This window comes from Drosophila innubila (genome assembly GCF_004354385.1).
Source record: "Drosophila innubila isolate TH190305 chromosome 3L unlocalized genomic scaffold, UK_Dinn_1.0 0_D_3L, whole genome shotgun sequence".
Taxonomy (NCBI): domain Eukaryota; kingdom Metazoa; phylum Arthropoda; class Insecta; order Diptera; family Drosophilidae; genus Drosophila; species Drosophila innubila.
This window is the reverse complement of record NW_022995376.1, coordinates 7,372,480-7,391,016: the sequence shown is the minus strand read 5'-3', so window position 1 is coordinate 7,391,016 and position 18,537 is coordinate 7,372,480. Positions and strand designations below refer to the sequence as shown.

Below are 18,537 nucleotides of genomic sequence, written 5' to 3'. Positions count from 1 at the left end.
AGCCGGCTGTTGGCACTTTCGCTTTTATTTGAGCACAGTTTGGTGTTGTTGTTGTTGTTGTTGTAGCTTTGGGGCGTGTTCAGTAATCACTGGACTTTTGAAACCCTTTCCAATTACACACACACTCACAAATAAACCAATATGCAAATGAATTAGCTATAGTTTGTATGGATTTCTAAAAAACTGAATATCTTATGCATCAAATATTATGTGATTACAGCAACTAAACATTTTGTAAATCATAAATAATATTTACATTTCAAAGATGCGTCGCTGTTTATGCAAATAAAACTCGTTTGAATTTAACAAATCTGATAAGTTGTCTGATGTCTATGTGCAATCAATCCTTGTCCTGTTAACAGTGCAGTCGACTGTTAAGTTTAACAGTCGAGCTGTTGGCTTAACAGCAAGCAAGTTTGCTGCTCAAATCACATTTGAGTGACGCGAAAGAACGGCACAAAAGCAACGCAGCAAAAGTTAAATTTTCCATGCAGCTCACACGAAACAACAGTATTTTTTTTTTTAATGTTGCTGTTACTTCTATATGGCGCACGCTCGGACGTGGCCCCGACTCAAAAACTCAAGAGGTGTAAAGCAGGGGAGGGTTTTGGGGGCGGGGGGAGTTGCGTACCGCGCTCAGAGCAACTTCACTCAATTTTGCCGTTTACTTTTGAGCCAAGACGTTGCTGCTGGCGTTGTCGTTGTCGTTGCCGTTGTCGTTGTCTTGGCAGCTGGCCGCGACTGCGCACAAATCAGTTTCAGTTTTTCAGTCCAACGTGCGAGTTCGCAGTTCGAGTAACGGTTTCAAGTTGGCAACACTTTTTGTGTGTGGCGGCAGGAGTTGAATTTGAATTTGAATTTAAATTCGATTTAAATTGTTGAGTGTTTGCAGCGCGTGCGCAGAGTTTTTTTCGGGCAGCAAAGCCCCAAAAAGCCAAAAACAAAAATCAAAGACACACATAAACGCGTGTCAAAACTTGCAGTGTAGTGTACTTCAATAATTGAATCATAAATTCAGCAATTCCAACAAGTAACATAATCAAATTCTGGATAAGTGTGTGTACTCCACAGCTGTAGGAAAATGGTGAGTGCAAGTACTCGTATTGTGCCACATAAAGTGTGTCAGGCATGCCACAAAAACAAAAAAAAAAAAAAAAAACAGAAATAAATGAAGAAAAAAATCAAATTATCATATTTACTACGAGAATAACAAAACAAGCATGCCAAACTATGAATACACTCGTAGCTAAGTATGAATATTGAAAGTCAGCGAATGGAAAAATGAATGTTAAAGCAAACTGGAGAACGGACAGACAGAGAGACAGACAAGCAGACAGACAGACAGGACAGACTGAAAGACTGAAAGACAGACCAACTGGCTGACTGACTGGCTAACTTGGCTGCTTGGTTGGCTTTTAAGAATAGTGACTGCGATTACGGGTTCTGTTTGCCAGACCGAAGTTGAAGGCAAACCTGTCAAAAGACAATGGCTATAAAAAAAAAAATAAAATAAAATGTGAATACAAATTATGAACGAATTGCCAAGAGTACGAGTAGAAATATTTTTGTTGTTTTCAGTTTTCAGTTTTAAGTTTCGCTTTTTAGTTTTGGGCAAAATACGTAAAGCAAGTAAATTGCGCTTTTACTTCCTTGGGCGAACGAATTTCCATTATTCCATTTTCCATTATGGCCAACAGCACGCCATCAACAGAAACGGCAGCAACTGGCCACGCCTCAATTTGGCACAGTCAAGTAAAAGTCGCTGGCAAACAATAACTAGTTTTTGTCTATGCGTGTTTGTGTGAGTGTGAGTGTGTATTTTACAACAATTAATATTTGCAAAAAAACAAATAAAATGAAGGAAAAACTTAAAACCAAAAAAAACCTACAACTGCTGCCACTCAGTCGTCGTTGCCTATTGGCAAATCATTGGCCAAGCGGCCCAAAAACTGGTCTCGAAAAATTGAAAAACCCGCAAAAATTAGGTTTGAAACACTCGAAACGAGTCGCCGTCTCGAAACATGTGGAAAAACTAACCACAAAAATAGTTTAAAACAAATAAAAAGGCAAAAGGCTTATAAATTAAACATCTTTTGAAGTTGGCCAAAACTAAATCTATTGTTATTTGAACTATTGTCTTTTAATTTTTGTTGCTTGCCAGTGCACTTTCCTAGCCATTTCGGTTATTGTCTAATTAGTTAAGGCCCCGCCCCGCCCTTAAGCTGCTGCTGCTGTCACGCCCACTTTAGACCACGCGCTATTGACAGCCATGACTGACATGTGCAGCAGCTATTTTCTTATTTTGTTATTTTGTTTTCTTGTGTACACTGAAAAACTCTCACTTTCATTTGCCGCTTGAAGTTTGACAATTGAATGAACACTCGCACAACACTCACAACACTCACAGAATTTGTTTGTGAAACAAACAATTCAAATAACGAGTCAGCTTTAACGATAGACCCGGCATGTGTTTACATTTAAAAAAAAGTTAATAGTAGATATACAAACACACACAGATATTATAATTGCACACTGCACGGGAGACAGTGACTTTCTCCCAAAAACAAAACAAAAAGCCAAACGCAAGAAACTTTGCTGTATTTGTCGGAAGTTGGCAGCGTGCCAACAGGGCGTATGCGTAATGTGAGGCAAGGCAATAACATAAGGGCTTAAACAGAAGCCGTACATGTGGCATATAAGAAAGTCAGTCAATTGAACCTTTTCCAAGCCCAGTTAGTTGCAATCCTTAAGCCAAGTCAATCATTAAATATTTCAATAAGATTAAAATAAAGTAAATTGAACTGCATGATTTATAGCAAATTAAATATGTATTATTAAATTAAAACTACTTAAAAGTGCCTTAAGCAATTGATAAACTGTCGAAAATTCAGCCAGCTTGGCAAACATTTACACGATTATACCCTAAATGAGTGTATTATTTTTGTCATGCAAAATATGTAACACATTTTAAAAGTCATTTGTAAAGTCATTAAGTATATTTATCTTTAATATTTGCAGAGTTTATTTTGTTTTTAGCTATTCAAATATAAGTTAAATGATCCATAAAAATTATAATTATTATTTTTAAATAGTTCACAGCAAATTGCTTCATAATTTTTAATTGACTTTAATCGATATTGTAACACTTGATTACAAAACTGAACTCATTTAACACAGGGCATTAAAACTTCGACTTGACGTTAAATTGTTGTTCTTTCATGTTTTTAATTTTTTTTTTATTTTTCATTTTTTATCTGAGATATGCGAGTCAGAGTCACAATTACTTTGGCCTAGCCCTGACAGGCGAACTACAACTACAACAACAACGACACTCAACTGCAGCTGCAACTGAAGCTGAGTGGGTAGCTCAATTGTCAGTGCCGCACTTTAAACAATACACACACATTTTTACACACAGCAAACAGAAGTGAAGCTTGCAGTTCACTTTTATGCTGATTTCTATGCGAATTTGCAAATGTACAAAACAAAAGTCAATGGGAAAGGCGAATGCATCAATTGGTTATTGAACTGGCTTAAAGGTTGGCAACATAGCACATTGTCAGCCCAGTGTTTAAGACTATAGCAAATAGTATTTGTTGATTTTTCCAGCCCAAGACTCGAGCAGGAAGTGCGTCTAAGCTAAAAGCAAACAAAAGCTTCGACATGTTTTGTTTGCTCATTTAAATAAGTAAAGTTAATGCGGAATATGTCGCATAATTACCTCACACACACACACACACACACACAGACGTATAGTGTGCTCAATGTCAACTCCGAGTGGAGCTAAATAAAAAATATATAGCTAATTATGAGCTGACATTATGGATACAAATATATCAATCACTTGGTCAAAACAATGAAAACGAGGCACAATCAAAACCCGACACAGAAAACTTAAAAAGTCAATCAAAATTCACTGCGTTGTTGTTATAAAATATCGATAAGTATATATAAGTATTTTTTTGATGTATATATAATAGCTAATTCGCCCCAGGGCCTCCAGGTCAGTGGAGAGTTAAAACATAATCGAAAACCACAAATGCCAAGAGCCTGCAAATCATTATCAGTCAAAATACCATCGACCTGCTAAACACCAAATGCTAAATGCTGCTAATGAAAATATACGAATAGCCATACGAGATACGAATACGAATACGAATAGCGACGAATCTGAATTCGAATGCGAATCAGAGTATCTGTATCTGTATTTTGATATATCTTTAGCTCTATCAAACTTTCAAACAGTTGCACAACACTTTGTGTTATCTTTTCGTACGACGTTTGGCAACTTTTGACCATTTTATTTATCTTTATAAATTTATTTTTGTTTATATATTTTTTTTTACTACTCGCTTCATAATTAAACTAATTAACTGTGTTGGTAATTTGTTTTCATTTGGCCCTTCCGCTGAAGCGACAATTAACCGGTCTCGTATCTATTTTGGTGGTGGCCAAGACGACATTTGGCCATAAATTAAACTGACAATGCCAATAAAAATGTTTGACTTAATACCGTTTGGCCTGTCTAGGCCATAAACATGGTTTTAGCCGCTCTATAAACTGGCCAGCCTCGAGCCAGCCAGACGTCATTTAATTTGAATATCTTTCTGTATATATTTACTTATTATTAGTAAATAAAAATAAAAAAAAAAAAAAAATATATAATACTTGAATTGGATTGTTTAATTTAACGATGCGCAAACTGGTTTGTTGTTTTTGGTCTTTGATGTGATTGAAAAGGTTAAAGTTGAACAATGGACTTTACTTAATGTAGCTTATACTAGTTACTCGTACTAAAGAAAGCAACGAGCCACATATAACAAACTAAACATGGTATTAACTTGCAAACAACACAAATTTCACTTTGATGCGCTTTGTTTGTCTGTTGTTGTTGTTGGTCTTTTTTTTTTAATGTTAATTTCGGTTTTTTGTTTTTCTTTGTCGTTTTGTTTATTTATAAAGGCGCATATGTTTTACGTAAGGAGGCGGCTGCTGTTGTGCACATACTCTCTCACACACACATCGTTAGTTATGACATAATGTCCGGGCCCGGCAGTTCCTTATTGTTGTTAGAGCTGCCTTTGGGCGCACGCCTCTCCCATCAAAATATGCATGAGAAACCAGAAACCAGAAACAAAATGACATCCCATAACCAGGTCCAACACTGTATCGCATCTACCCATAATGAACATCTCCATAAAGCATTTTTACTTTTAACTCTAATATAAATATTCATAAGTTGCTTTTTGCTCATGCAATTTTAAATTAACAATTTATTTTGTGGACATGCTAATTAATTTTAATAAAAATTGATTAATATTGATTTTGCGACAAATAGAAAGCATAGAAAGTCATGCTACAATTAGCCTAAAATACACATAGAAAGTCTTGGCCAAAAACTCCCATTATAATTGTTGTTTTTGGGGGCGTTATGCGCCATGAGTTTTCCAGCCCGTTAACTGCAATTAGCTGGCCAAAGTATGAGTGCTATGCCTGTATGTCGCTTAAGTCTTTTGTTGCGCCAGCCAAGTATTTGCCGCTAGAGTGGTAATGAGATCACCCCCCCTTCCCCTCTGTCGCAAAGACAGGTATTAACCTTAATGTGACACTGATAAATTGCCAAATTCTAGACGAGGCCAACTGAAACTGGCAACGTGGCTTGTTCTCAGCGCTGGCTCGAAAACAAATGGACATAAATTTTATTGACATTATGAACAAGATGGCTAAATGTAGGAAATGGCCAACTGCACAGATCAACAACAGATCATGAGTGGAACGGAAGTTGTGTGCAGTCAACTGTTGAATTCTCAGCACAACTGTGGAAGTGGAAATGGCAGCCAAAAGAATAATGGCCATAGAGATCTTCTAGCTTTTGTTTACCATATGTGCATATTTATTTGTTTTTTTTCTTTTTGCCTAATTGCTGACTCATTGTGGCCAAGACGCACGTTTGGGGCATTAAAAACGTCTTCAATCAGTTGCATCTCAACAATTTATTGGGTGCGTTGTGCGCTTAGCCCACTAGAGAGCACTTAACAAGACTTATAGAGACTCAAACTCACTTATATCCAGCATTTTGAATTGAAATTCCAGCTGTTTGAAACTGGTGTGAATGGCCGTTTCAGGGTTATGCTACAAGCAGGAAGTAACTGGCTCAGCACAACAGTTCCACGCCCAAGACTTACAGCATCAGTACGTGTATGTGGTAATTCGAGTCGATTGGTGGCTCGAACGCTACGCTTTTGGCCAGTTTGAGGTGCGCAATTTTAGCATTATTCTAATTGGTCAGTGAACCAGTTTTCAACACTGCACTTAATGAGCACTGACTCACGCTCTCTTTATAAGCCATAAGTCCGTTCAGTTGTCTACTGTTTCCAGGCCAAACTTGTTTCTGTTTCTGTTACTGTTTCAGCGACTTACTCTTTGGCCAGATTGCGCAAGGTCGTCTGGTCAGGACAGGTGCTTAAACGAATTAACTCAACTGTTGGGTGTACAAAATGCCGAGCCGCCTAAAAACAATCGAAAGCCCAACCAAATGTTACACATTTTCATAAAAACCAAATTATCAGAGCCCAAAAAAACGTATTGCCAAACAGTTATGACTGCAGAGTTTATTAATGCCGTTAAACGAATACTTTGACATATGTATATGTATATTTATATATAAGCACGCGCGTGTCGCCAACTAAACAGCTGGTTTTCTTTTTTCCATTTTTTGTAGTTTGTGTTTTTTATATATTTTATTTTTATTTATACGCCTCACCTTGAGCTTAATTTCGGTCAAGCCAAAAGGCATTCAACTTAATTAAATACATATAACTGCATTAAACTGGCGGCGACAGTTGACGCTAAACAAAACGAAAATTTCAATAAATTTCATGAAATGCATCAAACAAGCGGCCAAATGCATTTGCAGCCTCGAAATACTTGCACAAAACGAAAGACTTAAGCGACAAACGTGCGCCGACATCAGCAACCGCAGCGGAGCATGATTAATGCAACTTTTGCGCAATTTGAGCCGCATGTTGAAAATATTGAAAGAGTGCCCAATAAACGCAGCTTTAAATAAATAAAAAAATGAAATGAAAAAATAAAAAAAATAACAATCATAAAAAATGGAAGAAATAACTTTGATGCAAATGAATTGCAATTTTTGCGCTTTCTTGCGTCCAAGCGAAAACGATTCCAAACTCTGCAGACAGATTAAAATATGTATTACACTCGTCTCAGATAACGCCATGTGGTTAAAAGGCCCAGGCATAGGATTATGGTTTATGAGGAGGCAAAGAGTGAAGTTAAATGATCATTATTATCAACATTTCAAATGAGCTGTTAAAGTTTGCATAAAATACAGTGAAGTTGTCGATTAACAGCAGCTGTCTGTCTGAGGGAGCTGTCCATTAGTAAAGATTTCACTGTAATATAACAATTTTATTTTTAAATTTTCCTTTTTATTTTGCGCAATGCAAGCAAACAATTGAAAAAATATCCAATCTTGCGCCAGGAATGCAGTAAGTTGTTTCTCTCACTCACTCGCTCACTCTCTATCTATCTATCTATCTGTCTGTCTGTCTGTCTGTCCGTCTGTCTGTCTGTCTGTCTGTCTGTCTGTCTTTCTGTGTGTCTGATATTTATTGAGTTTTATTTAGTGCTGTCGTAATCAGCAAACAGTAATCAACAAATCCGAGGCTTTCGCACTCCCAAACGATTCGCAAACCAAAACAAATCCACCCAAGCTCCGGCTTCAATGAAGCGATTGGAGCTATGGGAGCTATGGAAGCTATGAAAGCCTACTGGCTTAGTGAGAGACACATGGACTTAGCTAATGATACTTGCAATGGGGTCTTCGACAATTGCCCGAAATGGACAAAACAATATTTTACGTAACTGCAGACATGTGCAAAGATTTGTTCGACAGTGTTCGACGAATGTGTGTATGAATGATTTGCTAAAATTGCTGAATACAAAATTTAGAGAGAGACAAAAGAGGCCCGTTTACATGGGATCCGGCTGGGGTTCTGAGCTTTTCGCTTTCGCACAAAAGAAAATGAAAGGCATTTAGACATGTTTTCACCTTTTTTTTTTCATTTCCGCGCCACAGACCGAGCGAGATGGAGCATAAAACCAGTTGGTCTGGTCCACTCGCTGTTGCCGGTCGACGCAATAAGGAACTTTTTTTTTCTTTAATAAGAGGCATAAGATTTTTTTGTTTTTTTTTTTTGCTGCTTTTTGCGCCTGCGCATTAAAATTTATAATTTATGCATTAATTTGGTTGACTCGTTTTAAAGCAACGCTAAAACATTTAAACATTTAAATGAATTGCCGAAAAGAGTTAGCTGATTATAGAAGATAAGTCTATAAACCAGTTTCACTTTTCTTACTCTTTATAATCATTTTTTTTTTTTTTTTTTTTTTTGACTAAGCTCTACTGCATCTGGATCGAAAAATCTAAGTCCCAAAAAGGTGAAATGTTCACAATATTCACAGAATAATGTGTAGTACGATTTATGGGCTTGTCGGGGTGTTTATGGCTGGACCAGGCTATAAATTATTGTTGCTTATAATAAGCTAAGGCTAAAGCTGTAGCCTTTGTCTCAGCTCTGTGACCTTGGCCACTTGAATTAGTCAAGGCATGCTTTAATCACAGGGCGTGACTCCGTTGCCTCTAACTGTAACTTCAACGATCGTTATCAAACGACTCACGTTTGTGCCAATTGTGGCCATTTCTTTCAAATGGTTAACAGCCTAACTGTCTGTGAAAGGCCATAACCAAGAGTTGTGTAAGGTGTTCTTAATGACGCTGCCAAATGCTAATGCTGCCTTGAATACCAAACAGTCAAATAATGTGAAATTAGGTGAGCGTTTTGTCTTACAAAAAAAATAACTTTGGCAATAGAAAATAGAAACAACTAATTTTTGAATAAATAATTATCTGCACTTAATTTCTTCATTAATTTAAATATAAATAAAGCTTAATGAACCAGTTTTGCTTTGTCACTTTGATTTCGACATATATATTGCTTGGTCTTTGTCTTTTGTTAATAACAATAACAATGGCTATAACAGTGCATAAATCACCATGATAATTGAATTTGTAATGCCTTTTGCAAATGTTTGTGAACTACAAATTGGAATTTGAAAATAAAAAGTGATTTTGAAATGGCGTAGGCTTATAGCAAATGCTACTTACCCTATAAGTAATAGTAATGTTCAAAGTCAAGATGTCACTTGATGTTGATGTTGTCATTGCCATTGTCATTGTTGTGTTTGCTACTGAACTGAAAACTGAATATGTCACCGAAAATTGCTTCAGATGCAACACAAAAGAAAAACATACTTATGCATAATTATTTAAACAAAAAAAAAAAATGAAAGAAATAACTAAATAATTTTAATTAGTTGTTGTGGCAATCGAGTGTCCGTCTGGGCACATTGTTTGTCAGCAGCAGCGGGGTTGGGGAAGCACTTCGACTCCGGCTCGTGAACTGGGTCAATGTCAAGACTTGGCCGTTGGACGCGTCATTATCGCGGCTTTGTTTGTAATTTTGTGGGCGCCACAGCGCGGTGTGAACAAACTGGAGTGGAGAGTGGCCAAAGAAGTGGCCGAAGGGTCGGCAAAAAAAAACGTTGTAAACAGCAAACATGCTCTGACCTTCTCTCGACAGCCGACAGCCAACAACGGACAGACGACAGCCCGACAGCAAATTAAAAACCATTTCTGACAGTCTTCGAAACAAGTGCCACGTAATTTGCCGAAAGTTGACGTGCCCCCCACATAAATCATTTTATCTGTTGCACATCAAGCGAATAACTGTGATTAATAGCCCTCTACACTTTTTCGTGTTGTTTATTTCTTTTACAGTTGCCACCGCGATTGCTGCGAGTTGCCTTTGTGATATGCCTGCTGGTTGTATTGCTCTCTCCCTCCACAGACAGCGCACAGAGTAAGTAAAAAACAGTGTTTAAAATTAAAGAGATTATTTAAAACAAAACAAAAAAGGTAAAAAACTAGGGGACACCCGGGTTTGAACCGGGGACCTCTCGATCTGCAGTCGAATGCTCTACCACTGAGCTATATCCCCACTTATAGAAGACGCGGCAATTTACTAAAGAACAGCTACAATTTCTTAGCACAGCATTCAATTTATTTAATCATTCTCCATGTAGGCGAGTCTTCTACTCGACTACAAGCTATTTCTGTGTCTCAAACGGTATCTCTGTCTTTCTGCAGAGGCGGAAGTTGATAAACTGTTGTTGTATGTTTTTGCTATTTCTGGTGAACTGTGATTACTTTTATCTGCAACAATATCACGTAACAGCAACAGCATATTTCCTAAATGACTTGCCATTATCTGTAGTACATAACATAGTTTGTTAAATCTACAAAATTAAACTTTAAGGCAGGCGAAATACTTTTTAATTAATCGTCTTATATAAGCCCCTCAAGGCAATATCATTATATTTGAGATCAGTAAGGGCCCTTAAAGTAAAGGTAAAGTGTATTTTCATTATATATAATTAGTTGTTTGCTTTACTTAATTTGAAAGCATATTTGATTATTTAAGTTTTTAGATTTTGTAAACAGCAGTAGATAATTAAGTTTCTATTCACTAAAATGATTCAAAATACCAATTAAAACATAATTAAAAAATAAAAAAATTATTGTTATATTTAAAAAATGTAAAAAAATCAGGGGACACCCGGGTTTGAACCGGGGACCTCTCGATCTGCAGTCGAATGCTCTACCACTGAGCTATATCCCCATGCCAGCGGTTCTTGGCTAAGCTCATACTTAAGAGTATTCTGAGTGCTCAACAGAGTTTGTAATTGTGTTTAACCCTTATATGGTTACATATCTATGATGCAACCTGGTAAAATAAATGCATCAACCACTTAACAATAACAGTCCAGCACTTTTACATGTTTTTCTCTTCAATCTTGCAAAAGTAAATAAATGTATGCAAAAGTAATAAATAAATAATAATACTAATTTAAACGATAAATGAATTACTCTTTTCTGTTCAACACTTTCACTTACTAACTTACTAATCAAGCTCATTTCCTTTTAAAATTTAAGAAACACAAATTAACGAATTCAATTTATATAATCAAAAAGTTGTACTTAGGGGACACCCGGGTTTGAACCGGGGACCTCTCGATCTGCAGTCGAATGCTCTACCACTGAGCTATATCCCCATGCTAAGATCTGCACAGTATGGAGCTACAATCGCCAAGCAATGCATTCAAGTTATTTTAAAATCAATAAACACAACTCTTAGAGATTTCAGCATGAGTAATGCAACTAAAAGTGCGATAACAAAATAACGAAATTAAATAAATGCAACAAAAAAGTTTACTAAGGGGACACCCGGGTTTGAACCGGGGACCTCTCGATCTGCAGTCGAATGCTCTACCACTGAGCTATATCCCCAGTTGAGTTTCCAACGACTCAACGCGCACTAGAGCTACTCAGCACAGCGTATGCTAAAAATAAACACTGCCCACAATCCCAACAAAGGCACAAATACAACCACAACTTGCACTTCTGTGTGGGCCATGCGCAGTGAGAGGCGCGTTGAACGAAAGATTGTGTATTTAAACCGGTTAAACAGTATTCGCCATAATTTCGCATTGTTATTTCAGCTGAGGAGACAGTTTAATATTTTTAACTTTAATTTCACGAAAAACAGGTATGCACAATGGCCATTTTAATTGTCCAAGTATTTAGGAAGAGCGTGTACCATTAACGAATACATATGGTAAGCCATTCATTAGGTGTCTTGATTATGGCTGATTGTCAGAATTAATAAGACTTGAAGCGATACTCTATCTATGGGTACTTGTCACTTATTTATGCATAAATCTAAAAGACAAACGGCCGGGATAATAATCAAAGTTAATTTGCCAAGAGACAACAAACAGCCCGCAGTTGCTGCTGAAGCTTCAATTGAAGATGACAATCCGTACATTAATTTTAAATAATTGTCATTTGACGACAGTCAATTGCGATTGAGATTGTGATCTCTCGAGGTTGCGATAGCTATAAGATGGATTGATGATGATGATGATGCTGATGATGATGAGAGGGAGACCAGTTATAGTTTAAGCTATTGCCATCGGTAGCCAATTTAAAGAGTTGTTAACAAAGGTCAAGTTGACTGTGGGCGAAGTGAAGATTGTTAATGATTATAAAATTTAATTAATCTTCTTACCAATATTTATTTGCTTTGCAGCCAAGACGCGTCGGCGCATGCGACGACCCACAACAGTTGCCAGTTCGGTTAAGAAAACCACTGAAACGCCTGTGGCCCAGAAGCGCATAGATCAGGAGCCCGCATCCACAACCAGCGTCAGTCGTACACGACTCCGCTCCAAGTCGAAGATACGTGGTGGTACAGCTGCCGCCGCAGCGGCTGCCGGCGGTGCAGCCCTCGTTGCCAGCGGTTCATCCCTGAAGGGCAAAAAGACTAAGGTCGATGATGGCACACCAAAGATCGTTTGCTACTACACCAACTGGTCGCAGTATCGTGCCAAGATCGGCAAGTTTGTGCCGGAGGATATTCCCGCCGATCTCTGCACGCACATTATCTTTGCCTTTGGCTGGCTGAAGAAGGGCAAACTGAGCTCCTACGAGTCCAACGATGAGACCAAGGACAATGTGCCTGGACTCTACGAACGCATGATGAATCTGCGCAAAGCGAATCCCAAATTGAAGGTAACTTATCTGTTAATTAATTTAACTTCAACTGGGAATCATCACATAAAATCCTCTGCAGATTTTGCTGGCTATTGGCGGTTGGTCCTTTGGCACACAGAAGTTCAAGGACATGTCGGCCACACGCTACACGCGCCAGACCTTTGTCTACTCCGCCATTCCCTTCCTGCGTAAACGTGGCTTTGATGGTCTGGATATGGATTGGGAATATCCCAAGGGCTCGGACGATAAGAAGAACTTTGTTCTGTTACTGAAGGAGCTGCGTGAAGCCTTCGAAGCTGAAGCTCAGGAGCTGAAGCAGCCACGTCTTCTACTCTCCGCCGCCGTGCCCGTGGGTCCGGACAATGTGCGTGGTGGCTACGATGTGCCCGCCATTGCCAGCTATCTGGACTTTATCAATCTGATGGCCTACGATTTCCACGGCAAATGGGAACGTGAAACTGGACACAATGCACCACTGTAAGTCGAACTAACCAGTCTTATTAGTTGATCCTAATAAATTTGAATATTTTATAATTTTATTTTCCATTGCAGCTATGCTCCTTCCACGGATTCCGAGTGGCGCAAGCAGCTTTCAGTGGACAATGCCGCCAATTTGTGGGTTAAAATGGGCGCACCTAAGGAGAAGCTTGTCATTGGCATGCCCACCTATGGACGCTCCTTTACCTTGGCCAACACCGATAAACATGGTCCAAATGCACCTGCAACTGGAGGTGGACGTGAGGGTGTCTATACCAAGGAAAGTGGCTTCCTTGCTTACTATGAAATCTGTGAGATGCTGTTGAATGGCGCCGTCTATGTTTGGGATGAGGAGATGAAGGTGCCCTACCTGGTTGATGGTGATCAATGGGTGGGCTTCGATGATGAGCGTGCGATCAGGAACAAAATGCATTGGATCAAATCGAATGGCTTTGGTGGCGCCATGGTCTGGACCATAGACATGGACGATTTCAAGGGCGAGGTGTGCGGTGGCAATGTCAAGTATCCATTGATTGGCGCCATGAGAGAAGAGCTGCTCGGCATTTCACGTGGCAAGGAGGCTAAGGATGTTAACTGGACAGCTGTGGCAGCCACTTTTGAGGATATCGAAGAGGTGGGTGGAATTGGAAATAATTAGCGAATTTTTAATGACTGCTAAACTTCTTACAGAAACCCGAACCCATCAAGATTTCTGTGGATGAAGTGCTTAACAAGGTGCGCAAGCCACATGTCCAAAAGAAGCATCGCATCAAGGCGGGAGCCAATGCCATTGAACAGAACAGTAAGTCAATTTCTTCTATATGGCAAATAGGGAAATTAAAGAGAAACAAAACAAAAAATGGTCAGTAAGTCAATTTCTTCTATAGGGAAATTAAAGAGCAACAAAACAAAAAATGGTATCAGAATATAAAGGTTTTCTCTATTTTTTTAAAGTTTGCTTTTTCGTTGAAGTTTTTTTAAGAAAAGATCTTGAAGTAAAAGTTTTTAAATGTATATATGAATATTTCTTTTAAAAAATTTGTCCGTACGAACAGAACAGTAAGTCAATTTCTTCTATAGGGAAATTAAAGAGCAACAAAACAAAAAATGGTCTCAGAATATAAAGGTCTTCTCTATTTTTAAAAAGTTTGTTTTTTCGTTGAATTTTTTTTAAGAAAAGATCTTGAAGTAAAGGTTTTTAAATGTATATATGAATATTTCTTTTAAAAAAGTTGTCCGTACGAATTTGTTCACCGTCATGTTTTTCTGAAATGTGTTTTTCAATTCTTGAAGAATGAAACGCAATAAAATTGTACCAATCTAATCAAAAAAAAAATAAAAATAATAATAACAATTTGTTTATCCTTGTTTAGATATTATAGATTTTTAAGTAATCTTGTGCAAAAAGCATAAATAGTTTACAATTAAAATTTACATATTTTTGTTAGCTGAATTTAAATTTAGTCCAACAATTTTTGTCTCAAATGCATCGTGAATATATAATTTATTTATTTTTCTCTCTCAGCTCGTCCCGCTCAAGTCTTTTGTTATCTCACCAGCTGGTCGGCCAAGCGTCCTGGCGCTGGCAAGTTTGGTCCTGACAACATTGATCCCAAGCTCTGCACGCACATTGTCTACGCGTTTGCCACCTTGCAGGATTACAAACTGGCAGAGGCGAGCGATGATGATCCCGAGAACTATGAGAGTCTCATTGACTTGCGTGATGCGAATCCCGATCTGCAAATTCTGCTGGCAATTGGTGGCTGGGCCTTTGGTTCGACTCCATTCAAGGAGCTCACCTCGAATGTCTTCCGCATGAATCAGTTTGTCTATGAGGCCATTGATTTTCTGCGTGATTACAAGTTTAATGGTTTGGATGTCGACTGGGAGTATCCACGTGGCGTTGAGGATCGCATTGCCTATGTGAATCTACTGCGTGAATTGCGTGTGGCTTTTGAAGGAGAAGCCAAGTCATCGGGCTTGCCACGCCTACTGCTAACTGCTGCCGTACCCGCCTCCTTTGAGGCCATTGCCGCTGGCTACGATGTGCCTGAGATCTCCAAGTACCTGGACTTTATCAATGTGATGACCTATGATTTCCATGGCCAATGGGAACGCACTGTTGGCCACAATTCACCGCTGTTCCCTCTGGAATCGGCGACGGGTTACCAAAAGAAACTGACTGTGGATTTCAGCGCTCGCGAATGGGTTAAGCAGGGTGCACCCAAGGAGAAGCTGCTCATTGGCATGCCCACCTATGGACGCAGCTTTGAGCTGGTCAATGAGACACAATTCGACATTGGATCCCCATCTTCTGGTGGTGGTAAGGCGGGTAAGTTCACCAACGAGGCGGGTTTCCTGAGCTACTACGAGGTGTGCACCTTCTTGGCGGCTGACAACACCACGCTGGTGTGGGACTCGGAGCAGCAGGTGCCCTTCGCCTACAAAGGCAACCAATGGGTGGGCTTTGACGATGAACGTTCTCTCAAGACTAAGGTGAGTTCCAGTTCTAGGTTTATCATAGAAATGAAAATTCACAATGTTATCTTCCAAAGACGGAATGGCTGAAGGAGCAAGGCTTTGGTGGCATTATGGTCTGGTCCATTGATATGGACGACTTCTCTGGACGCTGCGGCAATGGCAAATATCCACTGCTGACTTCCCTCAGCGATGAGCTCAAGGACTATAAGGTTGCACTCGAATACGATGGACCCTACGAATCCCATGGACCACGCGGCGCCTACACGACAAAAGATCGTAAGTTCCTAAGAAAATTCCCAAAAAAACTTGTTAGAGATTCATTTTGTTCTTTAATCTATAGCTCATGATGTAACCTGCGCGGAGGAGGATGGTCATATTAGCTACCACAAGGATTGGGCCGACTGCACACATTATTATATGTGCGAGGGTGAACGCAAACATCATATGCCATGTCCTGCCAACCTGGTCTTCAATCCCCAAGAGAATGTCTGCGATTGGCCCGAAAATGTCGAGGGTTGCCACGCGCCAACGGAGGCACCTGCCTAAATCCATATACAAGAGATGGATTCTTGTTAAGGCCTTATTTTGTTGGCCCTCTGCAAGTTGTTAATACGAGTTCGAGTATATATTATGAAATGATGCCCTAGTTTTAGTTTGAAAATTGCGATTTAGTTTTGCTCTTTTGCTGCTCCCCGCCCCCAATCACCACTAACTCGATATATAAAAAAAGAGAACAAATACTCAAAAACTTTGCTAAAGCTCTGCTGAATTTTTTGTACTAAATGTAAGCTTAATTAAATACATAGCATTTAAGTAGTTTTTATGTTTTAGCTAAAAATGAATGCACAACTTTTATGTAGTTGCCCCCTAACAAAAAACAAACAAACAAACAAACAACAAAAGTGAACACAGCTTTCGCATTTCCTTTCGTTCGATTCGAATATATTATTTAACGAGCAAAAAAAAATACAAAGGGTATATAAAAACGATCGAACTTTTATATATTAAACTGTGATAATCACAATAAGAGAAGACAGAAGTTTATCAAAATTATATACTCATAAAAAAAATAATCTTCAAATTTACTACTATTCCATCTGAAACTCATTCTTATTTTGCCTGCCACTAAAACGAAAGTTGTACATTTTCAAGTTTTAACTATAAAATTTGTATTATACGATGTAATTACTTAGTTAAAATAAAACAACACTTCCAAAAAATACACAACAACTCTCTTTTCATTTAACCACCATGATCCACCATAATTAGTAAAAAACTAATCTTATGGTAAAAAAGAACTACAATATAATTTAAATAACACGAGTTGAAAATCTCCGATGCAATATTTGACGCTATTATAACTAATTTTGTCCAACCGGACAGCTTATCAATATTTTTAAAATTTAACTGTAATGTATTTATAAATGGCCCAATTTTGCAATCGGGCACTAGCAAAAATTATTTTAGACTCATTAGAGTGCTCCTCTCCACGGAAATCTTTAGTAAAAGGCGAAAGATTTATTCGACAACTGAAGAGAAGCCAGAGTGATTTGAACGAACCAACAGCCAGCTATGCTACTCGCTCGCTGCTAGAACTACTTGTGAATTACAAGCGAATCAGCTGCAAAAAAACTCTCTACATTTGTGGCATACTTAGCGGCGTCAGCAATTCAACCACCAGAGTTGCTTGCACTCTCTTTGAACTGCGCATGTGCCGTTTCAACGAACTCGGATAAGGCAAACGTTTGCTAAGCTTGTAGTTCTCAACCAGTTTTAGCTGCTGGCCAAAGAGTAACGAATCGTTTTCTTGTTAACAAGTAACGACACTGGAATGGGTTCCGGAACTGATAACCGAAACTAACCGTTTCATTCAGGAATATTCCATAAATACAAACCAACTAAATATGCCCATACGTTTTTGGTTGGATTGCATTTTCGGAACATTCCAGATTATTATTGGTACTGGAACCTATTCTTTTCCGTAATTAAATACATTTTGAAGAACCGCAATACTGAAACGTTTTAAACAGATACATTCGGTATATTTTTCCCCGAAGTTATTTTTTAATTAGTTTATATACATAATACAATATTATATGTATATTATTAATATGTACTACATATATAAATTTGCCTTATAAGCTTGGGGAAAGTTTCAGTTGGTTTCGTTTTATGTAGCACCTTTGTATAATTTAAATGAATTGTATCTTATTAAGAGGCAATTACTTACTTGTAACCTGGCGAGGTGGCAGTAGGGGATAGTCGGAGAATTCTTCTGTCATTCGTTGATATTCTCTTAGGACTTTTTAATACAATATCTTAACGAACACTTGCTATACAGCTCAAGAATAAAATACGCATTTGTTTAAACATTTTATTATTTTTTTTGTATCGGTTTTTCTCAAAAAGTTTTCTTTTACATTTTTTGTTTTTGCAGGTTTTCTCGTTTTCGTTTTTTTTAATAATAATTATAACTACATAATTAATTAGTCTTACTTTGAAGTATACAATAACTTAATAAAGAAAAGTACGTGAACGCATTTATGATTGACAAACAGAAAAGCGTTTGAAGAAAAGGAGTACAAAATAAACGAAACTAAAAGTATTGTAAGTTTTGGAAAAATCGATGTAAACAAAAGCTAATAAAAACCTAACAAAACCCAACTTTTATTTTGAAGTGTTCTAGAAACAGATGAAGCAGGAGAAAAATGAAGGATCCAGAGCAACTGCTAAACTGAGCATTCAGCCGGAAAAGTGAGACTGAAACATCTCTGTTGGACATAAATCATAAGATTACTTTAAATTTAAAATGTTTTTGTTTTCTTTTGCTGGTTGGTGGTTGTTGTTCTTGTAGTTGTTGTTGTTGTAGAGTGGTTGAAGCC

The 18,537-nt window shown here is 38.1% G+C and overlaps 1 protein-coding gene, 4 non-coding genes and 1 pseudogene across 5 annotated transcripts; 1 reads left to right on the top strand and 5 right to left on the bottom strand.

The window, feature by feature from the left end:
* The first annotated feature begins 711 nt into the window (after nt 1-711).
* Nucleotides 712-16,533, top strand: LOC117786289 (probable chitinase 10). Its single transcript, XM_034624470.1, has 9 exons — nt 712-1,084; nt 9,863-9,944; nt 12,234-12,715; nt 12,777-13,174; nt 13,250-13,808; nt 13,865-13,976; nt 14,700-15,670; nt 15,730-15,931; nt 15,996-16,533. The coding sequence occupies exons 1-9, from the start codon at nt 1,082-1,084 to the stop codon at nt 16,199-16,201; spliced, it is 3,015 nt and encodes a 1,004-aa protein (XP_034480361.1). The 5' UTR covers nt 712-1,081; the 3' UTR covers nt 16,202-16,533.
* Nucleotides 10,011-10,082, bottom strand: Trnac-gca. Its single transcript has one exon. It is a non-coding gene; the product is annotated as a tRNA-Cys (tRNA).
* Trnac-gca lies at nt 10,692-10,763 on the bottom strand. Its single transcript has one exon. It is a non-coding gene; the product is annotated as a tRNA-Cys (tRNA).
* On the bottom strand, nt 11,125-11,196 carry Trnac-gca. Its single transcript has one exon. It is a non-coding gene; the product is annotated as a tRNA-Cys (tRNA).
* Trnac-gca lies at nt 11,360-11,431 on the bottom strand. The gene has a single exon. It is a non-coding gene; the product is annotated as a tRNA-Cys (tRNA).
* A 548-nt stretch (nt 16,534-17,081) lies between the features above and the next one.
* LOC117789299 lies at nt 17,082-17,204 on the bottom strand (annotated as a pseudogene).
* Between the last annotated feature and the right edge of the window lie 1,333 nt (nt 17,205-18,537).